The sequence below is a fragment of the Mastigoproctus giganteus genome, chromosome 5 (genome assembly GCF_048544385.1).
Source record: "Mastigoproctus giganteus isolate SK-2022 chromosome 5, ASM4854438v1, whole genome shotgun sequence".
Classification (NCBI taxonomy): Eukaryota; Metazoa; Arthropoda; class Arachnida; order Uropygi; family Thelyphonidae; genus Mastigoproctus; species Mastigoproctus giganteus.
This window is the reverse complement of record NC_143579.1, coordinates 82182340-82209530: the sequence shown is the minus strand read 5'-3', so window position 1 is coordinate 82209530 and position 27191 is coordinate 82182340. Positions and strand designations below refer to the sequence as shown.

Genomic DNA, 27191 nt, shown 5'->3' with positions numbered 1-27191 from the left:
TTACCAAGGGGAATTCAAAAAAATTCACTATAAAGAAGTTCATTAAACAGAGGTCCGACTGTAATCAAATCAAAAATGAAGCAATTTTAAAATATATAACTGATCGAATGCTGGGGATGGTGCCTTGCTCGTCCCACTGTAGTTTCGGTTCTGGATACTCAATAATTGCATTAAACCATTAATCCATTAAAATAAATGATCATCTCAACAATGGGCTCGAAATTTTCAAAAAAAATAACAATGGACTCTTGCCAGCCCATTCGAGCCCACTATAGCTCACTACTGGGAGTAGGTCACCTGCAATTTATAAAAGGTTTCGTAAATGCCAACGGATACTTGGCTATATTGGAAGGCAAATTTCTGCCAACCATTAGAGACCATTTCAACCTGCATCTTTCACGACAATTTTGCTATTTGTCATCAGGCAAAAAGTGTAAGTAGGCACTTCTGTAGTTAGTTTAGCTTCATTTCTGCATTAGAGGTTCGACAGTAATGTGTTTACATTTGTTACAGGTGAAAAAATGGTTGGAAGAACGGTCCATTACAACTCTTAGCTGGCCAGGAAACAGCCCGGCCGGACCTGAATCCTATAGAGAACTGTTGGCATCGTGTGGAATCGGCAGTTGCCAGAAAGAAAACAAAGACCCTTTGTGAACTTCAGGGAGCCATAATTCGTGTTTGGAACCATGAACTATCAGTTGATTACTTTCAGAAACTGATCTTGTCAAAGCCTCGACGGTGTGCTGCTGTCATCAGGGCCAGAGGCAGTTCAACTAAATATCAGTTTGCACCTGGTGAACTTTTCATTTTGTTTTCCATTTAAAATGATAAACTGAATCAAATTGAGGGCTTCTGATAACATTTCATCCATAATTGTCGTGTTTACCAAAACTGTTGTATGAAGGTTGCAAATGCTTATTTTGGAATATTTTGAGAGCACCTGTCAAATATAACTTAGCTTTGCCTTAACGATTAATAAATATCTTTTGTTTATATTTCTATTTGTGATGCTAGTCATTAATGTAACATACCATTGCAAAAAAGTGTTAGAAATGTAAAATTCCTAGGTGATGCACTTTCTTTGAACACAAGTGTATATTGCAACCAGCATTGAGCTTTCTCAATCCATTAATAGTCTTAAACACCTCAATCAGATTAGTTCGCAGGTGCCTAGTCTCAAGACACTGCAGTTTCCAGAAATGAAGCCTTTCTTGGTAAAACTACTTTTTTTCTCTTCAACAATCTTGCCATCTTTCTCTGTGCCTGTTCCAGCAGATGTACATCCTACATAAAATGAGGCCTCCAGACCTGTATGCAATATTCAAGATGTGGACTACGCATTGCCGTGTACAATGGGATAGTCACCTCCTTGTCCCTGCTAGAAAAGTTCCTGTATATCACTGATATCACACACAATTATGCCTAGATCTTTTTCATTTCCCAAAACCGAGTGTAGTACCACGCAGTTGGTACTTTGATCTGGAATTACTGCTACCCATATGCAGTACCTTGCATTTCTCAATTTAAACTTCAACTGCCATTCACAGCACATCTGCCTAATTTTTTAGATCTTGTTGCAGCAACTTACCTTGATTACTGTCATTAACCACCCTGCCAACCTTTGTATCATCTGCAAACTTGGACAATAAGTCTGATATATGTTCATCAATGCTATTAATAAATACAGAAAAAACAATGGGTGCAGCACTGAACCCTGGGAACTACACTAATTAACAATGGTCCATGAATAGCAGTGCCCATTAATAACCATTCTGTCTTAGCATTAGCATTAGTAGAGGCATATGATGAAAGAAAGCAAGCTTATTCAGCATCAGCCAAAAAAAAAAAAAAAAAAAACACCACTCCCATTTCACCCCTCCATTCGTTTGAAATACCTGTCCAGCTTCAACAACAAGTGATGTAAGTCTGTTCCACCAACCAACTACCCGATGGCTAAAGGCAAATTTCCGCACATCTATCCTAAATCCATGGAAGACTATTATACAAATTGGAGCAGAATGGTATTAAGGGTAAGTTGCTACAATGGATAAAAGGATGGTTAAGTGGGAGAAGACAGAGGGTGGTAATTAATGGGTGCTGCTCTTCTTGGACTAATGTTATTAGTGGAGTCCCACATGGTTCGGTGTTGGGTCCACTGTTCGGTGTTGGGTCCACTGTTGTTTTGTATATTTATCAATGATATTGATGAAGGTATATCAGGCTTAATGTCGAAGTTTGCAGATGATACAAAGGTTAGCAGAGTTGTTAATGACAGTAATGGTAGTGTGCTACTGCAACAGGATCTAGATAATTTGGGCAGATGGGTTAAGAAGTGGCAACTGAAGTTTAACCTTGACAAATGCAAAGTGCTGCATATGGGTAGAAGTAACCCCAGAGAAACGTACCAACTGTGTGGTACTACACTTAAGGTGGTAGAAAATGAAAAAGATCTGGGAGTAATTGTGCAGTCAGATAAGAAGTTTTCTGAGCAATGCACACAGGCTGCCAGGGCAGGTCATGGGGTTTTGTCAATGATATATAGGAATTTTGCTAGCAGGGAGAAGGAGGTGATTGTCTCTCTGTATAAGGCAATGGTCGGGCCATGCCTTGAGTACTGCGTACAGGTCTGGAGGCCTCATTTTAGGAAGGCTGTAGATTTACTTGAGCGGGTACAGAGAAGGGCAACAAGATTGGTGAGGGGAATGAAGGGATCCTCTTACCAAGAGAGGCTTAAGTTCTGCAAATTGCAGTGGCTGGAGACTAGGCACCTGCGCGGTGATCTGATTGAGGTATATAAGGCCTTGAAATAAGGCGCTGAATTCTGATGGGATCCTTCCACTTGTTCAGATTATGAACCTAAGGGGGCATAAATTCAAATTAAGAAAAGACAGATGTAGAATAGATGTGCGGAAATTTGCCTTTAGCCAGCTGGTGGTTAATTGCTGGAACAAACTTCCATCTGTCGTTGTGGAAGTTGGTAGGTTGAAAAATTTAAGGAGGAACTGAACAGACATTTGGAGGGAATGGTGTGATTTTTTTTTTTTTTTTTTTTTTTTTTTTTTGGCTGATGCTGCATAAGCTCATACACACTTGCTTTCTTGCATCACATGCCACTACTACTACTACTACTATTAGATCTGTCTTTCCTCAATTTGAATTTATGCCCTCTCAGGTGATTATTCTGAACAAGAGGAAGAATCCCGTCGGCATTGAGCATGCTCAAACCATTTAAGGCCTTATACACCTCTATCAGATCATCTCGCCGGTCCCTAGTCTCCAGACTCTGTAATTTGCAAAACTTAAGCCTTTCTTCGTAAGAGCAACCCTTTGTTCCATTCACCAATCTTGTTGCCCTTCTCTGTACTCGTTCCAGCAGCTCTACATCCTTCTTGAAATGAGGCCTCCACACCTGTATACAGTACTCAAGGTGTGGCCTGACCATTGCCTTATACAAGGGAATAATCACCTCCCTATCCCTGCTAGAAAAATTCCTGTATATCATTGACAAGACACCATGAGCTACTCTTGCAGCTTGTCTGCACTGCTCAGAGAACTTCATATCTCCCTGCATAATTACCCCCAGGTCCTTTTCATTTTCTACCAATGTAACCGTAGGACAGCAGAGTTGATACGTTGCTCTGGGGTTACTGTTTCCCATATGTAGTACTTTACATTTGTGAATGTTAAACTTCATTTGCCACCTCTCAGCCCATCTGCTCAACCTTTCCAGATCCTGTTGCAGCAGCACAGCATCAGTAGTGTCCTTAACAACCCTTCCAACCTTTGTATCGTCTGCACACTTGGACATTAAGCTTGATATACCATCATCAATATCATTTATAAATACAGAAAACAACAACGGACCCAACACTGAACCCTGAGGAACTCCACTAATAACATTAGTCCACGTTGAGCAGTGTCCACTGATTACCACTCTCTGTCTTCTGCCACTCAACCATCCCTTTATCCATAGCAGCAATTTGCCTCCAATGCCACACTGCTCCAATTTGTGCAGCAGTCTTCCATGTGCAACAGTATCAAAAGCCTTTCTAAGATCCAAATATATAATATCAAAGTTATTCCCTGCATCCAGTTCTTTTGTGACTACATCATAGTATCCAATCAAATTGGTCAGGCAAGACCTTCCCGTAACAAAACCATGCTGTGTCTGAGCTATAACTGAATTCTTGTCTAGATGATCCTGCAGTGCTTCTTTAACTAGTGCCTCCATTAATTTTCCTGGAACAGAAGTTAAACTAACAGGTCTATAATTACTTGTGTCAGCCTTTCATCCTCCTTTGTGAATTGGGGTTATATTTGCACATCTCCAGTCTATGGGTACCTCCCCTGAGTCCAAAGAAGCTCTCATAATTATGGCTAGGGATTTGCTTACTTCCTTTGCTGCCTCCTTTAATATAACTGGATAGATCCCATCCACCCCAGGTGCCTTTTTTGTTTATCCTCAACAATTTCTCCTCCACTTTCCTCTCAGTTATTACAAAATCATCTAGCTCACTGCCAATGTTTACTTCCCCTACGACATTCCCCTTCCTGAATAACTCCTCATGTGTGAATGTAGATGCAAAATACTCGTTTAGTTTGTTAGCCACCTGAGCAGGATCCTCAACTGTTGAACCATCAATATCCAGTGGACCAATCTGATTTATCCCTTTCCTTCTTGAGTTCAAATATGTAAAGAACTCTTTTCTGTTTTTCTTTGCATCCTTTGCCAAGGATTTTTCATAGTCTGCCTTTGCCTGCCTAATCTCCTTTGTGACTTGTTTCCAGACCAACTTATATCTATCATAGGCTTTCGTGTCACTCATTAATTTGTATGTATCCCATGCATTTTTCTTCTCTGCCATATATGTCATTAGTTTATCTGACATCCATTTAGGCCTGAACCTTGAACAATATTTCTTAGTTGGTATGGAAAGCCTGGTAGCTTCCAAGATTAGTTCTTTGAATGCTTCCCATTTTGAATTTGATGTTAGTAAGATCATCAGTTGGTCCCACTGTATAGAATTTAAATACTGTCTCAAACCATCATAGTCGCCTTTACGAAAGCAAAAACACTTCCCTTTACTTCTGATGGTAGTTACCTCCTTGAGTAAATCCCACTTCAGCACACTGTGATCACTGTCACCTAGTGGTTCCTGTATCTGCAGATTCTTAATGCACGAAGAATGACTACTGATAATCAGATCAAGAGTATTACTCCCTCTAGTTGCCTTCCGAACTTGCTGATGTAGAAAACAATCATACAATAAATCCACAAAAGCCTTGCTAGTGTGTGAGTGACCAACTCACAAATTCCAGTCAATATCTGGGAAATTAAAATCCCCCATTATAAGACTCTCTGATTTACTGGCCCACTCTATTTCCCTGTACAGTACCTTATTATACTCATCATAGTCATTAGGCCTATAGCACACTCCTACTCCCAATTTTGATTTCCCTATGCTTATGTCACACCAAACTGACTCGACACTACCCTGTCCATCAATGTCGACTGGCTTCACTTCCTTGGATTCTCTGTGTTTCTTAACTAATAGAATAACTCCTCCTCCTCTCCTGTCCTGTCTATCCCTTCTATACACATTGTATTCCCCAACTTCCAGTTCTGCATTCCTTATATCTGTGTGACACCACGTCTCTGATATCCCAACAATATCTGCCTTTGATGTTTTGGGCAATACCTAAAATTCATCTCCCACTATCCAATCAGATTGGTCAGACAAGATCGCCCCGTAACAAATCCATTCTGTGATTGCAATATAACCACATTCCTGTCTAGATGGTCCTACATTACAGGTGATCCACGTCAAGTTCCGACCAACATCCGCGCATGGCAATTCCACGTTTGGTGGGGTACTGTTGTTATCGAAAAATGGGGGTTAGGTTCTGAAACTTTTTATGTAGAAAATTAAAACCATAATCTGTGTTACAAATGGTACAATTTAATTTTAAAAGAAATTAACAATTTCACTTTATAATTTAAAATGTATTCCAACTAAAAACATCATAAAATATATGGAAGTAATATTTTTCTATGCTAATTTTTGCTGGAATGGGGGTTTCAAAAATGAACAGCAAGACTGACTCCTCCATAATTTCTCATCTCTTGTTCCATTGATCCAATTAAGTAACAGCGACTTCTTGTCCTTAATGTAAATGTAAAGGGCCCCTATGTTAAAAGAAAACATGATGAAAGAAAACTAAATTATGGAAACAACAGAAGCTTAATCGAGTATACGTTTCCATTATGGAATCGAAATGAATTCCTACCTAAATTTAAAATAAAATTGCATGCTGAAAAAAATAAAACAATGAAATAAAACTTTTAATTGACCATGACTTACCAACACATATGAAGAAAGGTTAAATTGATGAAACTGCCAGCAGAAGGTGAACATGCTTTTGAAGTTAAGCAGACTTACTTACAAAATCTGTAATTTTCTCTGTCGCTGTTTTGTCATGATCTTTCTCATGTCAACATAAGAAAACATAATATCGTAAATGGCTCTCTTAATTTTTGTACTCCTATGAAAGTCAGGATCTTTCTGCATAAACCTCTCCTTCAGGGACTAAGCTGCCTGTAGAATCTCTGTTATACCGTTGTAAATTTTGACTGATTGCAAAACTGCAAAGTGCCACAAACCAGCTGTCTCTGATAACAAAGTTGCGTAGAACGAAATCGATCACACTATAAATTCAATCGTGCTAAAGCAACTACATACTATGTAATATGGTTGCACAGCTCAGTCAGATACACTGCGAACTTTGAGCAGCTTACGGCACGATCCATGTCACACAGATTTTTACCACGTAAGTGCGAATTCGTGCACAGTGAAGCCGCACTTCGCGAGGGTCACCTGTACTTCTTTAATCAGAGACTATTATTTTCCCTAGAACAGAAGATAAGCTAAGAGGTCTGTAATTACTCATGTCACCTTTTGATCTTCCTTTGTGAAGTGGCGATACATTTGCACATCTCCAGTCAATAGGGGACCTCCCCTAAATCCAAAGGTATTCTTATAATAATGGTAATGGATCTGCTTTCCTCCTTTGCTATCTCCCTAATATAACTGGATAGATACCATCCACCTCAGGCACCTTTTTTATGTTAAGTTTTAACAATTTCTTTTCAACCTTCTCAGTTATCACAAAATCATTAACTCCTTGTTATATTTTGATGAACGTCTGCCATTTCCCTCCTTTGCATGAATATAGATGCAAAATACCTATTTAGTTTGTCAGCAACCTGAGCAGGATCATCAACAGTTAACCCATCAACATCAAGTAGACTAATGCAATTCAACCTCTTCCTTCTATTGTAAATAAAAGTAAAGAAGCCTTTGCTGCTTTTATTTGCATTCTTTGCCAGAGATTTCTTGTAATCTATCTTTACTGCTTAACCACATTTATGACTTTATCGAAGACTAGTTTATATCTAATGTAAGCGTCTGCATCACCTGATAATTTATATGCATTCTAGCATTTTTCTTCTTAATTCATTGGACATCCATTTAGGTCTAAGCCTGGAACAGTACTTCTTAGTTGGTATGAAAAATATAGTAGCTTCTACGATTACTTGCAGAATTGCATGGAATTGTTTAAAATTGTTAAGGTAGACATTGGCATTCATGGTTCCCTGCACAACCACCAAAGGTCCTAGGTTATAATCATGAGAAACACCTTCACACCATAATTCCACTAAACTTCACTACTGATTCAAGGCAATCAGCAGTAGATGTTCTCCATCCATCCAGGAGATGGACTGTAACACGAGAGACTGCTTCTACATGGATGGGATACATTTAAATACAAGAGGTGCAAGAGTGTTTGTTGATGCTATCGAGGCAGCATTAGGTGGGTACGAAAACTGCTAACTTGGGAGGGGGGGAATTTGACAGATTAATTGGTTAAAAGTAGCTGCAGGCAGAGGTGAAAGTGATTCTTGCACTGCTTCTATTAGAATGAGCAAAGGTCTGGAGGGCAGGGTGCTGGAGATTTCAGGGACTCGTGGGAGTCACTATGAAACAAATAAATACATGGGCTGTGTTTTAAGGTAACTAAGAATAAGAATAGGTGCACGTATACTTGCATGTACACCAATGCTAGAAGTATAGTAAATAAATTTGATGAATTTAAAGTGCTGGTCAAGACATCAAATGCAGATATTGTTGGAATATCAGCAACATGGTATTACACAGATATTAGGAATGCAGAAATGGAATTTGGGGAGTACAATGTGTACAGAAAGGATAGGATAGGATAGGATAGGATAGGATAGGAAGGGGGAGGGGATTATACTGTTAATTATGAAAAACATAAAATCTAAGGAAGTGCATAAAGTTGACAGAGATGGACAGTGCAACGTTGAGTCAGTTTGGTGTGACATAAGCACTGCAAAAGAAAAATTGGGAGTAAGAGTGTGTTATAGGCCTAACGACTCTAATGAGTACAATGAACAATTGTACAGAGAAATAGAATGGGCCAGTAAATTGACTGGAACTTGTAGATTGGTCACTCGCACACTAGCAAGACTTTTGTGGATTTATTGGATGATTGTTTTCTGCAGCAGCATGTGCGAGAGGCAACCTGAGGGTGTAATACTCTTGATCTGGTTATCAGTAAGATTATTTGTGCATTAAGAATTTGCAGATAAAGGAACCACTAGGTGGCATTGATTACAGTGTACTGATGTGGGATTTATTTAACAATATAATTTCCATCAGGGGGAATGGGAAGGGTTTTTTCTTCTGTAAAGTCACTACAGTGGTCTCAGACAGTTTTTAAATTCTGTACAGTGGGACCAATTGATGATGTTACCAACAGCAAATTCTAAGTGGGAAGCATTCAAGGAACTAATCATGGAAGCTAATAGGCTTTTCATACTGATTAAGAAATATTAGCATTAGTAGAGGCATTTGATGCAAGAAAGCAAGCTTATGCAGCACCAGCCAAAAAAAAAACCCACTTCCACTTCACCCCTCTGTTCGTTCAAAATACCTGTCCAGCTGAGCCTTAAACTTATTTAGGCTATCAACCTCCACCACAAGGGATGGAAGTCTGTTCCACCAACCAACCACCCGCTGGCTAAAGGCAAATTTCCTCACGTCTATCCTACATCTGTCTTTCCTCAATTTGAATTTATGCCCTCTCGGGTGATTTTTCTGAGCTAGAGGAAGAATCCCATCAGCATTGAGCATGCTTAAACCATTCAAGGCTTTATACACCTCTATCAGATCACCTCGCTGGTGCCTAGTCTCCAGACACTGTAATTTGCAAAACTTAAGCCTTTCTTCGTAAGAGCACCCCTTTGTTCCATTCACTAATCTTGTTGCCCTTCTCTGTACTCGTTCCAGCAGCTCTACATCCTTCTTGAAATGAGGCCTCCAGACCTGTATACAGTACTCTAGGTGTGGCCTGACCATTGCCTTATACAATGGAATAATCACCTCCTTATCCCTGCTGGAAAAATTCCTGTATATCATTGACAATACTCCATGAGCTACTCTTGCAGCCCATCTGCACTGCTCAGAGAACTTCATATCTGCCTGCACAACCACCCCCAAGCCCCTTTCATTCTCTACCACTGTCAGTGTAGTACCACAGAGTTGATACGTTGCTCTGGGGTTGCTGTTTCCCATGTGTAGTATTTTACATTTGTCAATGTTAAACTTCATTTGCCACCTCTCATCACATCTTCTCAACCCTTCCAGATCCTGTTGCAGCAGCATAGTGTCAGTAGTGTCCTTGACAACCCTGCCAACCTTTATATCGTCTGCAAACTTGGACATTAAGCTTGATATACCATCATCAATATCATTTATAAATACAGAAAACAATAATGGACCCAACACTGAGCCCTGAGGGACTCCACTAATAACATTAGTCCACGATGAGCAGTGTCCATTGATTACCACTCTCTGTCTTCTCCCCCTCAACCACCCCTTTATCCATAGCAGCCAATTTGCCTCCAGTGCCACACTGCTCCAATTTGTGCAGCAGTCTTCCATGTGCAGCCGTGTCAAAAGCCTTTCTAAGATCCAAGTATATAATATCAAAGTTATTCCCTGCATCCCGTTCTTTTGTGTCTGCATCATAGTATCCAATCAAGTTGGTCAGGCGAGACTTCCCCTTAACAAAACCATGCTGTGTCTGAGCTATAACTGAAGTCTTGTCTAAATGATCCTGCAGTGCTTCTTTAACCAGTGCCTCCATTAATTTTCCTGGAACAGAAGTTAAGCTCACAGGTCTATAATTACTTGTGTCAGCCTTTGATCCTCCTTTGTGAATTGGGGTCACATTTGCACATTTCCAGTCTATGGGTACCTCCCCTGAGTCCAAGGAAGCTCTCATAATTATGGCTAAGAGTTTGCTTACTTCCTTTGCTGCCTCCTTTAATATAACTGGATAGATCCCATCCACCCCGGGTGCCTTTCTTGTGTTTATCTTCAACAGTTTCTCCTCCATTTTACTCCCAGTTATTTCAAGATTCTGTAGCTTACTGCTAGAGTTGAATACACCTCTGGCATTCCCCTTGCTGAATAACTCCTCATGTGTGAATGTCGATGCAAAATATTCATTTAGTTTTGATAGCTACCTGAGCAGGATCATCAACAGTTGACCCATCAATATCAAGTGGACCAATCTGATTCATCCCCTTCCTTCTAGAGTTTACATAAGTAAAGAACTCTTTGCTGTTTTTCTTTGCATCCCTTGCCAAGGATTTCTCGTAACCTGCCTTCGCCTGCTAACCTCCTTTGTAACTTGGTTGCATATCAACTTGTATCTATCATAGGCTTCTGTGTCATGTGTTAATTTGTAAGTATCCCATGCATTTTTCTTCTCTGCCATATGCCTCATTAGTTCATCTGACATCCATTTTGGCCTAAACCTTGAACAATATTTCTTAGTTGGTATGTAAAGCCTAGTAGCTTCCAAGATAAGTTCTTTGAATGCTTCCCATTTTGAATTTGCTGTTGGTAACATCATCAGTTGGTCCCACTGTATAGAATTTAAATACTGTCTCAGTCCATCGTAGTCGCCTTTACGGAAGCAATAACCCTTCCCTTTACCCCTAATGGTAGTTACCTCTTTGAGTAAATCCCACTTCAGCACACTGTGATCACTGCCACCTAGTGGTTCATTTATTTGCAGATTCTTAATGCATGAAGAATCACTGCTGATAATCAAATCAAGAGTATTACTCCCTCTAGTTGCCTCCCGAACATGCTGATGTAGAAAACAATCATCCAATAAATCCACAAAAGCCCTGCTAGTGTGTGAGTAACCAGCCCCCAAATTCCAGTCAATATCTGGGAAATTAAAATCTCCCATTATAAGACTCTCTGATTTACTGGCCCACTCTATTTCCCTGTACAGTACCTTATTATACTCATCAGAGTCATTAGGCCTATAGCACACTCCTACTCTCAATTTTGATCTCCCAATGCTTATGTCACACCAAACTGACTCAACACTGCACTGTCCAGCGATGTCGACTGGCTTTACTTCCTTGGTTTTTATGTGTTTCTTAACTAATAGCATAATCCCTCCCCCCTTCATATCCTGTCTATCCTTTCTGTAGACGTTGTACTCCCCAAATTGCAGTTCTGCATCCCTTATATCTGTGTGACACCACGTCTCTGATATCCCAACAATATCTGCCTTTGATGTTTTGAGCAATACCTCAAATTCATCAAATTTATTTACTAAACTCCTAGCATTGGTGTAGACGCAAGTATACCTGCACCTGTTTCTATTCTTAGCTACCCTAACACAACCCATGTGTTTACTTGTACCGCAATGGCTCCCAGCAGTCTCTGAAATACCATGCATCTTGTTTTTCAGGCTTCTGCTCATTCTAATAGAAGCAGTGCAAGAATCTCTTTCACCTCTGCCAGTGGCTACTGTCAATCTATTGGTCTTTGTCTTCCCCCAAGCTAGCAGTTTTCCGACCCACCTAACACTGCCTCGATCGCATCAGCAAATATTCTTGCACCCTTTCTATTTAAGTGTATCCCATCCCTGTAGAAGCAATCTCTCCTGTTAACGAGTACAGTCCAGGCTGAAAAAAATTCTACCCCTTGAGCCTTGCACAATCTTTCCAGGGCTGAATTGATCGACAAGGCTCTCATCATATACTCCCTCCTATCGTGTCTGGGCAGAATTGCAGACACTTTCAAATTCAAGGTTATATTGTTCAAGGTTTTGGCCTAAATGGATGTCAGATGAACTAATGAGACTTGTGGCAGAAAAGAAAAATACTTGGCATGCATATAAATTATCAGGCAACACAGAAGCCTATGACAGATATAAACTAGTCTGTAATCAAGTCCCAAAGGAGATTATGCAAGCGATGGCAGATTAGGAGTAATATTTGGGCAAAAGATGCTAAGAAAAACAGCAAGGACTTCTTTACTTATATACACCCTAGAAGGAAGAGGATGAATCAGATTGGTCCAATTGATATTGATAGTTCGACTGTTAAAGATCCTGCTCAGGTATCTGACAAATTGAATGAGTATTTTGCATCTACATTCACAAATGAAGAATTCTGTAAGGAAGTGGAGGACAAATTGTTGAAGTTAAACATAAGAAAGGCACCTGGGGTGGATGGGATCTATCCTGCTCAGACAGCTGATAATCTGAATGAGTATTTTGCATCTACATCACACATGAGAATTTATTAAGAGAGAAAAATGTTGGATGTTTCTCAAAACGTAACACGATACTTAATGATTTTGTAATAACTGAGAACAAAGTGGAGAAGAAATTGTTGAAGTTAAACATAAGAAAGGCACATGGGGTGGTGGTATCTATCCAGTTATATTAAAGGAGGAGACAAAGGAAGTAAGCAAACCCTTAGCCATAATTATGAGAGAATCCTGGTACTCAGGGATAAGTCCTCAAGGACTGGAGATGTGGAAATGTATCCCCAATTCAAAAAGGGGATTTCTAAGGGTGATACGAGTAATTACAGACCAGTTTGTTTAATTTCTGTTCCAGCGGAAAATAATGGAGTCACTGGTTAAAGATGAATTACAGGATCATATTAGACAAGACTGCAGTAATAATTCAGACACAGCATGGGTTTGTTAAGGGAAAGTCTTGTCTGACAAATTTGATTGGATACTATGATGTGGTTACAAAGGAATTGGATGCAAAAAATAATTTTGATATCGTATATTTGGGTTTCAGGAAAGCTTTTGATAGTGTTGCGCATGGAAGACTACTGTACAAATTGGAGGAGTATGGTATTAAGGGTAGGTTGCTACAATCGATAAATGAGTGGTTGAGTGGGAGAAGACAGAGAGTGGTAATCAATGGATGCTGTTCTTAGTTGACTAATGTTATTAGTAGAGTCTCCCAGAGTTCGGTGTTGGGCCCACTGTTTTTGGTACAGGGTCATCAAAAAAGGTGTCCGTGATTTCCCTTTAAGTTATCTTTGGAAATATTTGATTGATTGTTGTGATCGTAGCAGCAAACAGTGTGGTGACTCTAAGTTTTATTGGACACCTCGACAATGACCCTAGCTGCGCCGTGAGTGTGCGCAGAATGACTCCTACGTGCACCGCCTCAATCAGTGTCAGTAAGATGGCCATGCAACAGAAAGTGCAGTGTGTATTGTGGTACACTGAATTTAAATCTGACATAAAAGTGCAACGCCAGTACCGACATATGTTAGTACCATGACCTTGCCCGCACACTCATGGCACAGTAAAGGTCATTGCTGAGGTGTCAAATAAAACTTAGTGAATTACCACACTGTTTGACCACAGCAATCGATCAAATATTTCTGAAGATAATTAAAAGAGAAATCAATGACCCTGTATATTTATATTTTTCAATGACCCTGTTGTTTGTTTGTTTTTTTGTTAGTTGTTAGGGCAACGGCTACTGTGACCATAATGCACCTCACAAAGTTTTTGCATTTTCTACTCTGATCCAAGCCCGAGGCGGGATTCGAACCTGCGACCTTTGATTTGCCAGGCAGGCATTTTGCCCACCCGGTTAGCTTCGATAACCCTGTATATTTATTATTACAATGAGCTATATGGTGCAAGGAAGCCTGAAGCTTTTACTACAAAAAAACATTTCTGAGTTGAGAGAGAGAGAGTTTTACTTAGTTTATCATTTAAACTTATCCAAAGTACAAACATATATATCAATGAAGGTATATCATGCTTAATGTTGAAGTTTTCAGATGATACAAAGGTTGGTAGGGTTGTTAATGACAGTAATGGCAGTGTGCTAATGCACAGGAATGAAAAAGACCTGGGAATAATTGTGTAGTCATATATGAAGTTTTCTAAGCAATGCAGACAGGCTGCCAGAGCTAGTCATGGGGCATTGTCAATGATATACAGGAATTTTATTAGTAAGGAAAAGAAAGTGATTATTCCTTTGTATAAGGCAATGGTCACACCACACTTTGTGTACTGCATACAGGTCTGGAGGCTTCATTTTAGGAAGGATGTAGAGTTACTTGAATGGGTACAGAGAAGGACAATCTTGTAAGGGGAACAAAGAGGTCCTCTTACCAAGAAAGGCTTAAGTTCTGCAAATTGCAGCGGCTGGAGACTAGGCACCTGCGAGGTGATCTGATTGAGGTGTATAAGGCCTTGAATGAGTTGAGCATGCTGAATTCTGATGGGGTTCTTCCGCTTGCTCAGATTACGAATCTGAGGGGGCATAAATTGAAATTGTTGATTGTTGTGATCGTAGCAGCAAACAGTGTGGTGACTCTAAGTTTAGATGTGAGGAAATTTGACTTTAGCCAGTGGATGGTTAATTGCTGGACCAAACTTCCATCTGTCATTGTGGAAGTTGATAGCTTATAAATTCAAGGAGGAACAGGACAAATTTTAGAGGTAATGTCTGGGTTTGATTTGCATTAACTGGGAAATTTCTTAAGTGCTCTTCAATCAAGGCTGTAGTTAGGTTACCTCAGAGAAAGGCTGTAAGATTTTTTCCTCACAAATTATTCCAGGTATTTCAGCCCACACAACATGCATAGTGGGACCACGAACACAAAACACTTCTAATACTGGTATACGAGTATAAGCAAACAAGCTCTGGTGCTGTTAAAATAATAAGAAAATATTAAAAATTACCAGTTGCTTAAGCATTGCAACACTTTAAAACAAAAGACACAACCAAATGGCTATACTCCCATTTATTTAAAAGACAAGACACTGATATATAACAGCCCATTTCAAAATTTGTCATCCCTCATTGTAAATGGCAGAGAAGCCTTAACCTGTGGTAACGGTATCAAGACCACTGCAGTATTCTTTTGCAGTTTTATTTTATTTTTTTAAATGTATTGCAAAATATAATAGTTATTATTATTATTAGCTACATGGTGCAAGGAAGCCTGAGGCTTATGCTGCACAAGCCAATAAAAAAATTCCTGAGAGAGAGAGAGAGAGAGTCAAAAGTAGAAAAGAATCACCAGAAAGAGAAGAACGATGATATCCAGATCAGGACCCTGGGTGTGCCAAGCCCATCTCACCAGATGTGAGCCCCTGGGGTTAATACATAACATATGTTACCTTTCTCTTGATGTAGTACTGTACAGTACTACATACATTTGCACAGTACTGTAAGGTATTTATTTATTTATTTATTGTTTTTTTGTATGACTGAAATATGCCCTCCCTGAAATCTGGTAAATTAGTCTGGCAAGGGTCAGGTCCCAAGGTTGCGATATTTGGGAGGTTCAACTGTACTGTACATGCACTTAAATATAGTACATTGTTAAAAGTTTTTTTTTTTTTTTGAAATGTATTATTTTTAAAATGTAAAGCAGATATGACAAAACTGCAAATCACCAGTATCTCCTGTTCATTAACATCCATTTTCAATCCACTGCAGGATGAAGGCTGCTCGAGCAACTTTCCAGTTCCTTCTGTTTTGTGCAATGGACATCCATTTACTACCCACGAACTTGTGAATTTCATCTGTCCATCTCTGTCGATGTCTTCCAGGTTTTCTTCTAGCTCCTCTTGGATATTATTCTGTTATTTTCTTAGTCCATCTGTCATCATGTCTTCGAACTATGTGTCCTGCCCAAGACCATTTTAGTTCTTTAGTTTTGATAAGAATGTCCTTTACTTGAGTTTGCTGCCTAATCCATGTGTTTCTCTCCTTATCTAAAAGTCTGATTCCTAATACAGTTCGTTCCATTTTTCAGCTTTTCTTCTGTTATTTTGGTGAGTGCCAAAGTTTCACTTCCATAAGTCATGGTGGAAGTATAACATTGGTTCATTATTTTACGTTTCAGACAAATTGGGATATTGCTCCTCAGTATGTAACTATATTTCCTGAATGCTACCATCCAAAATTTATTCTTCTCTTGACTTCCAGCCATTTATCATTATTACAGCTGACTTCTCCCAGATAAGTATACAAATCCACCATTTCAATTACTGCTCCTTCAATGATTATATCCCTTTCTGTTGCATACTATTGTTTTAGTTTATCATTACTTTTGTTTTAGCCATATTCATCTTTAAGTACAAAATTCTTACTAACTCTGAATAATTGATTAAGATTTTCCCCTAATTCTTTGGGATCATGGCTTATGATCACAATGTCATCTGCAAATTGTAAATGGTTTAGGTACTCAACATTCACACTGACCACTTTCTGTGAACAGTCTAATCTTCTGAAAACTTCCTCAAGGGCAGCCGTAAACAACTTCAGAGATATTGTTCTCTTGTTGAACTCCTTTCTCAATTTCAAATTTGCTACTGTCTTTGACTGCTGCCCTTGAGGAACGCTACCTCTTTTATTAGACTTGACTAGTCTAATAAAGGAGGTAGCGTTTTCATATATTTTCTTCAAAATCTTAATATATGGGGTATCTATGCCTTGTCTTTCCAGTGCCTGAAACATTGCCTTATGTGTACGGAGTCAAATACTTTTCATAATCCACAAATTCCAGGCATAATGGTGTTTTATATTGATTTGCTTTCTCCATTAGCGGTGATATTACGTGAAGGTGATTTATAGTTGAGAATCCTATCCTAAAGCCAGCTTGCTCTTTCAGTTGATTCTCATCAAGTATTCTTTCTAATCTGTTAGTAATAACCCTTCTGAACTACTTGTAGATGTGGGATAACAATCTAATTGGTCTATAATTTCCAATTTCTGATTTATCTCTTTTCTTACACAGCAAAACTATGATTGCATTATTCCACTCCTTAGGTGTCATGCCTTTTCTAATGCATTTTGTGAAGAGTCTTGCCAGTTTTTGTGTCATCATCTTTACCTGGGACCTTTTGATTCTTCATTTTCTTCAATGCATGTTCTACCTAATCAGAAAGGACATTGGGTGTGTCGTATGTGTTACTAATTTGTGATCCAACTTCCCACTACTGGCATCATTCTCTCGCTCCTTGAATAATTCTCTATAATAGTCCTCTCCTATTTGAATTATGCCTTCTCTGCTATTTATAAGTACACTATCACTATTCTTCAGTTTCAGTATCATTTGTCTTTCTGCTCATAGCAGCTGATTTAAGTCCTTTGTTTTCCCTTAATGCTTGTTCTACTTTTCTTGTGTTAAATCTTCTTATGTCCTCTCTGAGTCTCTTTCTAATCGCTTTGCAGAACTCAGTATAATCAATTTTATCCTTGTCAGTGTTTATCTTGCTATTCATTTGTCATCTTCGGTTCATCATGACATGTGTTTCTTGACTAATTTCTTCTTCTTTGGATTTCTGTTTATTCATAGGTTTCTTGGGCTTTATCAGTTTCAGAAAGTTGTAGTATTCCTCATCGATACCTTGGTCCTGACCAATCTGCAGAAGCTCAAACTTGTTCTTAAGTTCCAGTACATACTGCTTTTTCTCCTCTTCTGTTATTTCAAAGACCTTCGTATTATTTACTCAAGTCAGTTTTTTCCTTTCTTTTTTCACATCTATATCAAGTGTGCATCTTACCATTCTATGATCATCTCCTGTTAGATAAGAGTAAATTCTGTTTACAATAGTTTAATTACTGACTGGTGGAAAGTTTGCTTTTTTTGAAGCTGATTCTTGTTTTCAGTGAAAAATAAGCAGCTTCCTAGATAATTTTATTGCAGCAGTATTAGGTTGAAGATCTTTCCATTAGGTTAGTTGAACTGCAATTTGATTTGTAGATGTCAGTTAATCAATAAAATAAAAACAGTTTATTTTTATTCAGATTACACAATAATTAGTTAGTTATTAGCATTAGCAAAGGCACATGATGCATGAAAGCAAGCTTATATAGCATCAACCAAAAAAAATCCTTCTACAATGACAGCTGGAAGTTTGTTCCAGCAATCAACCACCCGCTGGCTAAAGGCAAATTTCTGCACATCTATCCTACAACTGTCTTTCCTCAATTTCAATTTATGCCCTCTCAGGTGATTATTCTGAGCAAGAGGAAGAATCCCATCAGTTTTGAGAATGCTCAAACCATTCAAGGCATTACACACCTCAATCAGATCACCTCGCAGGTGCCTGGTCTCCAGACACTGCAATTTGCAAAACTTAAGCCTTTCTTCGTAAGAGCAACCCTTTGTTCTATTCAGTAATCTTATTGTCTTCTCTGTACTCATTCCAGCAGCTCTACTATAATAACTGTATTCTACAAAGAATTCCAAAACCACTGTGCTAAACTGTAGTATTATAGTGAATTTTTCTAAGATTTCTTGTATACTTCATTAACCACAGGGGCTCACATCTGGTAAGTATAGGCTTGGCACACCCAGGGTCCCCAGCTGGATATCATCATTCTTCTCTTTCTTGGTGATTCCCTTCTACTTCTCTCTCTTGGGGTAATTCTGAAAATTTTTTTTTTGGCTAGTGCAGCATAAGCCTCAGGCTTTCTTGCACCATATGGCCAATAATAATAAGTATGGCTCCTCAAATGCAATCTTCCCCTACTGTGAGTATACTGCGTGCATGTGCCTCAATATATACACATTGAGGCACATGCACGCACACTTTTTACCCAAATTGTAAACTCAATTTCACATTTTAATCTTTTATGAAATTTATTAAGTATATAATAACAAAAATAAATTTATATTTTGGATTTACCTTCTGTATACGTTTAATTCTTTCAATATCAATTTCCTCTTCTTCACCCATTTCTTCTTTAGTGATATCACCTTCTCCAAGAAATCCTTCATCCTGAGGAACAGAATTCCCCGTCATTATGGAATCAGTTTCAGCAGCCTCCAGTGCAGCTTCCTGGGCAGCTCTAATAGCATGTTCTAGTTGTGTCAGCTGCTCATCGTACTGTAAAAATTATAATAATTTCTAAAATATGCAGAAATAATAATTTTTAAAAATATTTATTGCAGTTAACATAAAAATACAATAATAATAAAGTACTGACAGGATTCTTCTGACAGTTTTATATCTATGGAGGAATTCTGTATGGAAGGGCAGAAGTTTACTTCTGCCCTTCCATACAGAATTTAGAGTTTAGTAAACAGAAGTTTACTAAACTCTAACAGGGAGCTAAATGATTTTGTAATAACGAATAGCAAAGTGGAGGAGAAATTGTTGAAGTTAAACATAAGAAAGGCACCTGGGGCAGATGGAATCTATCCAGTTATACTGAAGGAGAGAGCGATGGAAGAAAGCAAACTCTTAGCCATAATTATGAGAGCATCCTTAGATTCGGGGGGGGGGGGGGTTCCACATGGACTGGAGATGTGCAAATGTACTCCCAATTCACAAAAGGTGAGCAAATATTTATAGCAACTCTCCGACTTATGTAAGGGTTGTGTTCTGCGGAACTTTATGTAAGACTAATTTTACTAAAGTCGGAATTTCCCTTAATGCTTATGTAGCACTCGCAACTATGCGCGCTGAATTTGATTGAAGCAAAAATAGAAATGTTTCACAAACATGTAAATAGAATTATTTATTCAATTTTTTTTATCTCATGCGCAGGAAAAATTACAAAAGTGTACAAAATCACAAAAATTTCAAAATTATAAAATTACAAAAAGAGAGAGGACACAGGCATAATGTCAGCAAGTTTTATCTTTCAAGCATCATTGCCAGAATTAACTCTCCAGCTAATAAGCACGCCCATGCAGAAGTTAAGTGCTGTAGAGATTTAGAAGGGGTTTTTTCCAACATATTGCAAAATTTCTCTGCAGCTGCAGAATCGGCACTGGTGACTTCACTGCATATTTTAATGTTTTGGAAACCAGTGTGATGCTTGAACTTTTTTAACCATCCACTGCTTGCCATAAACTTGGCTTGGAGTTAGCCGTACTTTTCCTTAATATCTTCATAAATGCTTTTGCTCGAATGGCCATTGGACTCAAGGGGCACTTGCTTCTGAATCTGATTTTCCATTAAAATTATTAATAGCTTTTCCATCTTTGATAGAGCACCTGAACGCTGTTTTGTGATCACTGTTGATCTTAAATGCGTTGATCCTTTAATATGTTCTTTTATATGTGCACTGTGCTTTAAAATAGTATTCACTGTTGATGCAGTGAGACCTAATTCCGTGCAATAGATGACAAACTTAGTAATTTTAAACTTTCTAATTTGAAGATTTCACTGATGCAAGAACGTGTTTTGTGATCACTGTTGATCTTAAATGCGTTGATCCTTTAATATGTTCTTTTATATGTGCACTGTGCCTTAAAATAATATTCACTGTTGAAGCAGTGAGACCTAATTCCGTGCAATATATGACAAACTTAGTAATTTTAAACTTTCTAATTTGAAGATTTCAGTGAGGGGAAACTCATTTCACCATAATACAGTAACATAAAAACCCACAGAATTCCAGTTATCAGTATTATGTTCCAGTAGTATCAGTAATTCCAGTTATCAGTATTTGCCTGTATCGCAAATGCAATAAGATCGAGTTTACTACTCGTTTATAACAGATTGCGCAAACAGAAAAACCCAATAAACCGGAAAGTGCAAATTGTTTTTATTGTTTTATGGTAGTGACTTCCAGAAATGTGTTTTAGAAAAATATCATAAAGGCATTCAAAATTGATTCTTATAACAGAATATAAGATAACAATGAAAGTGTACTGCAATTTCCATTATAAAAATGGTCTTTTAGAGAGATAAATAGCTTAGTTATATAGAGAAATTTTCAACTCCCAAGGTCTTGGAAAGAATTACCAAAATAAAGCAATGTGTTATTGGGTTCACATTACGATATTTTCACGATACCCCCATTTATTCCTACGGAATGCAAAATACATTTCCGCGATTTTTTTAAGTTTGCACTGGCCAACAAAACTTACGTAAAGTCAAATTTCTGTAAGTCGAGTATTACTTAAGCTGGGGAGTGCCTGTATAGACCTGTTAGTTTAACTACTTTGTTATTTGGTTTTTAGGAGCATTATCAACTAAGGCCATATCGCTCAGGGGATATTATGCAGTGGTCATTCCCCGACCTTTCCGCATCCTCTGTATTTGGTGGTCACGGGCTTGAACCCTGGTCTAATAAACAAACGTGTGCTACGGACTGCTGCTAGTTTAACTTCTGTTCTGGGGAAAATAATGGAATCGCTGGTTAAAGAAGTGATGCTGGATCACATAGACAAGACTGCAGTAATAGTTCAGACAGCAAGGGTTTGTTAAGGGGAAGTCTTGTCTGATCAATTTTATTGGATACTATGATGAGGTCACAAAGGAACTGGATGCAAAAAATAATTTTGATATCGTATACTTGGATTTCAGTAAAGCTTTTGATACTGTTGCAAAAGGAAGACTGCTGTACAAATTGGAGCAGTGTCGCATTAAGGGCAAGCTGCTGAAATGGATAAAGGGGTGGTTTTGTGGGAGACGACGGAGTGTGGTAATAAATGGACACTGATCTATGTGGACTAATGTTATTAGTGGAGTCCCTCAGGGTTCGGTGCATGGCCCATTGTTGTTTTGCGTATTTATTAATGATATCGATGAACATATATCAAGCTCAGTGTCCAAATTTGCAGATGATACAAAGTCGGCAGGGCTGTTAATGATAGAAAAGACAGTATGCTACTGCAACAGGATCTAGAAAAGTTAGGTAGATGGGATGAGAAGTGGCAACTGAAGTTTAATATTGTGCAAAGTACCATCTTATGCATATGGGTAGCAGTAACACAAAGGAAAGGTACCAACTGTGTGGTACTACACTCAAGAAGGTGGTGAATGAAAAAGATCTGGGAGTAATTGTGCAGTCGGATATGAAGTTCTCTGAGCAGTGCAGATGGGCTGCAAAAGCAGATCATGGAGTTTTGTCAATGATATATAGGAAATCTGCTAGAAGAGACAAGGAGGTGATTATTAGCATTAGCAAATGGCACATGATGCAAGAAAGAAAGCTTATATAGCATCAAGCAAAAAAATAAAATAAATAAAAACCTTCTCATGTCCGAAATCTGGTAGATTAACTGAAGTCTTGTCTAGATGATCCCGCAGTGCTTCTTTAACCAGTGACTCTATTAAGTTTCCTGGAACAAAATTTAAATTAACAGGTCTGTAATTACCTGTGTTGCTCTTTGCTCCTCCTTTGTGAATTGGTGTCAGTCACATTTGCACATCTCCAGTCCATGGGTACCTCCCTGGAGTCCAAGGAAGCTTTATGGCTAAAGGTTTGCTTACTTCCTTTGCTGCCTCCTTTAATATAACTGGATAAATACCACCCACCACAGGTACCTTTCTTATGTTTATCTTCAACAATTTATCCTCCACTTTGCTCTCAGTTATTACAAAACCATCTAGCTCACTGCCAGAGTTTAATTCACCTCTGGCATTCCCCTTCCTGAATAACTCCTTGTGTGTGAATTTGTTAGCTACCTGAGCAGGATCATCAACAATTGAACCATCGATATCAAGTGCACCAATCTGATTCATCCCCTTCCTTCTAGAGTTTACATAAGTAAAGAACTCTTTGCTGTTTTTCTTTGCATCCTTTGCCAAAGATTTCTCATAATCTGCCTTGGCCTGCCTAACCTCCTTTGTGACTTGGTTACAGACCAGCTTATATCTACCACATATCTTATTAGTTCATCTGACATTCATTTAGGCCTAAACTTTGAACAATATTTCTTAGTTCATATGAAAAGCCTAGTAGATTCCAAGATTAATTCTTTGAATGCTTCACATTTTGAATTTGCTGTTGGTAACATCATCAGTTGGACCGACCATATAGAATTTAGTTACTGTCTCAGACCATCGTAGTCACCTTTACGAAAGCAAAAACCCTTCCCTTTGTTATATTATACCTTTGTATAAAGCAATAGTCAAGCTACACCTTGAGTACTGCATACAGGTCTGGAGGCCTCATTTTAGGAAGGATGTAGAGTTGCTAGAACAAGTACAGAATAAATTAGTGGGAGGAACAAAGGGGTTATTTTACCAGGAGAGGCTTAAATTCTATAAGTTTCAGCATCTGGAGACTAGGCACCTGCGAAGTAATCTGATTGAGGTGTTGAAATGGTTTGAGCAGGTTCAATGCTGATGGGATACGTCCACTTGCTGAGATTAAGAACTTGAGAGGGCATAGATTCAAATTGAGGAAAGACAATTATAGAATAGATGTGCAGAAGTTTGCCTTTAGCCAGCAGGTAGTTGATTGCTGGAATAGACTTCTATCTGTTGTTGTGGAAGTTGATAGCTTAAAGAAATTTAAGGCTAAATTAGACAAACATTTGGAGTGGCCGGATGGGTGAAATGGGAAGGTTTTTTTTTTTTTTTTTTTTTCCTGCCGATGCTCTATAAGTGTGTTTTCTTGCATCATATGCCTCAACTAATGCTAATGTTATGACTTTGGTCTGTTAAGTTTTATATTTTTGAGATGAGGTTCAGCTCAGGAACATTCTTTCACCCCATGTATAGCTGAAATCACAGATCTAGAATCAATTAGGCAACATGGAGCCACTATCCACAGACTGGGGACTGGTTCCATGTTGTCTTCCTGTTCATGTTTGGACTTACCCTGTCCAAAGTTGTGGACAAGACAAGTTGGTGTTATCAGCAATGCACAGAGCTCCAATCTCGAGAGAACTGCTTTCATTACCACCACTACCATAATCTAAAAGCACTCATCCAGAGATCAATTATGAGGTTGAGCTGGAAACTTTTTCATAATAATTTTAAGTAAGTGAATAAATCTATGCTCCACCAGATATAATAGTGATGAGAAAGCTATTAATGGTCCCTTTTAATATATTAAAGTTAAGCAACATAACAAATTAATCAAAATGGAAGAAATCTGGTAGATTTACAGTTTCTGTGATTGAGGGCTCAAAAAAAAAAAAAAAAAAAAAAAAGGGCTGAAAAGTTTTAGAGAGAAAAATTAGAGGAAGCAAAAAAAACAGTCAAAGTAATGCTGAAGGCAAACTTGGGAAATGAAGGTGCCTTAAATAGAAATCAACATAGATCAACCAATCTGATATCACAGGAGACTGTGAGCTAAGACTGCTCACAATCTTCACTGGTTACAGAAGTTGGCAACATGGTTTGAATAGAACTACAGTATGCCTGCCTGGAGCAAAAGTACACAGTATTACAGACCAAGCTAGGAACTAATTGCATGAGACAAAGTGGTGAGCTGGCTGGATTTCAGGAGCAGAGATTTAAAGTGTAAGTATCTGGAATTTTGCACAAGGTATATTACAGACAAGAAACTGCATAATAATTGTGGAATGGAATTTTTCTCAGCATGGCTAATATTAACTGGGGGAAGTTGTTGTTGTTGTTGTTTGGTTTTTAGGAGCATTAGCAACTAAGGCCATATTGCTCCAGGATATGCGGTGGTCATTCCTTAACCTTTCCGCATCCTCCGTATTTGGTGGTGACGGGCTCGAACCCCGGTCTAATCAAGAAGCGTGTGCTACGCACTGCTGCTCCTTCCCACCTGGCTACGGAGGCGCCAACTGGGGGAAGAAACCCCTCCATCTTGTCCCTCTGTATAAGGCAATGGTCAGGGCACGCCTTCAGTACTGCATACAGGTCTGGAAGCCTCATTTTAGGAAGGATGTAGATTTGCTTGAGCGTGTACAGAGAAAGGCAACAAGATTGGTGAGGGGAATGAATGGATCCTCTTACCAAGAGAGGCTTAAGTTCTGCAAATTGCAGTGGCTGGACACTAGGCACCTGCAAGGTGATTTGATTGAGGTGTATAAGGCCTTGAATGGGTTGAGCACACTGAATTCTGATGGGATTCTTCCACTTGTTCAGATTACGAACCTAAGGGGGCAGAAATTCAAATTGAGGAAAGACATGTAGAATAGATGTGCGGAAATTTGCCTTTAGCCAGAGGGTGGTTAATTGCTGGGACAAACTTCCATCTGTCATTGTGGAAGTTAATAGGTTAAATTAATTTAAGGAGGAACTGGACAAACATTTAGAGGGAATTGTTTTGTATATATATATTTTTTTTTTTTGACTGATGCTGCATAAGCTCATACACTTGCTTTCTTGCATCAAATGCCACTACTACTACTATGCTATACTACTTCAAGTGCAAGAATTTTTAGATATGTTATTTAATGGGATTTAGATGATCAGGAAGCCTACCAGTTAGGGAGAGGGCATGAGTTAAAACCTGAACAACTATTATGAATAGGGGAAATAGTATCACTTATGTTTATCTAATTCTGTATTAATGGAATCTGTGTGTGTGTGTGTGTGTGTGCCCGTGACTTAAACACATAAAGGAATAAATAGAGGAATTATAAAAGTGTAGTGCAAAATGAAATTCTTAGCACACACTGGAAGCCTACCAGTTAGGGAGAGGGCATGAGTTAAAACCTCGACAACTATTATGAATAGGGGAAATAGTATCACTTATGTTTATCTAATTCTGTATTAATGGAATTTGTGTGTGCATATGTGTGTGTGTGTGTGTGTGTGTGTGTGTGTGTGTGTGTGTGTGTGTGTGTGTGTGTGTGTGTGTGCACGTGACTTAAACACATAAAGGAATAAATAGAGGAATTATAAAAGTGTAGTGCAAAATGAAATTCTTAGCACACACTGTCTCACATGAAAGCAGTACAGAAAAATATTGCTAGAATATATGATGGTTATTTATAAGTTTCTAGTACAAGATACAAGAAACTTATAAAAAAGTTTCTAGTATCTCATACAGTGATATTTAGTACGCATATCTATTTCTTTTAAATAATTTGATTCTATGAACTATAACTTTACATGCAAAGTTATAGTTCATAGCGTAATAGTTTTTTTTAAGTCACTGAACTTAAAGCCTGCACAAATGTTAAAAAACTAAACATTGGGTTGTAGTAGTAGTGGCATGTGATGCAAGAAAGCAAGTGTATGAGCTTATGCAGCATCAGCCAAAAAAAAAAAAAAAAAAACACACCATTGCCTCCAAATGCCTGTCCAGTTCCTCCTTAAATTTATTCAACCTATCAACTTCCACAACGACAGATGGAAGTTTGTTCCAGCAATTGTAATAAGATAACTCTGCAAAATGGGTTATTGAACAAGGGCATTCACGAAGATATGGTAAATATGTCAGGAGAATCTGATCCCATAGGAAACTGTCAAAAATTGGGTGGCTGAATTTAAACAAGGTAGAATCGGCACTGAAGATGAAAAGTGCAGTGAATATCCATCAACAGAAATCACCCCAGAAAACATCAATAAAAGTTCATGACATCGTGATGGATGACTCTGCAAGTAACTGTTAAAGAACTGGCACAGGCATCTCCCTGAACTGCTGCAAAACATTATGGCAAATGAATTAGGTATGAAAAAGGTTTTTGCATGCTAGGTTCTGTGCCTCTTGACACCCAATCAGAAATATCTTTGATTCAAAAATTCAAAGCAACTTTTTGCTCATTATCAAACAGATCCTAAGAATTTTCCAGCTGAATATGTAGTAGCAGTAGTAGTAATGAGGCAAAGCAAGCGTACGAATTTATGTTGATCAGCCAAAAAAAAAAAACCAATTTCATACATCCATTCCCTCTAAAAGTTTGTCCAGTTCCTTCTTGAATTTATTTAAGCTATCAACTTCCATACAAACAGATGGACGTTAGTTCCAGCAATTAACCACCCGGTTGAAAAATGCAAATTTCTGCATATCTATTCTACAACTGTTTTTTCTCAATTGGAATTTATGCCCTCTCAGGTTCGTAATCTGAGCGATTGGAAGAATCCTATCAGAATTCAGCATGCTCAACCCATTCA

The 27191-nt window shown here is 38.4% G+C and overlaps 1 protein-coding gene across 1 annotated transcript in view; it reads right to left on the bottom strand.

The window, feature by feature from the left end:
- Taf1 (TATA-box binding protein associated factor 1) overlaps positions 1 to 27191 on the bottom strand; it is an 818869-nt gene that overhangs the window by 8083 nt on the left and 783595 nt on the right. The window contains exon 36 of the mRNA XM_090374096.1: positions 19092 to 19292. Coding sequence (XP_090230222.1) covers positions 19092 to 19292 — 201 coding nt within the window. The remainder of the gene's footprint in view (positions 1 to 19091; positions 19293 to 27191) is intronic.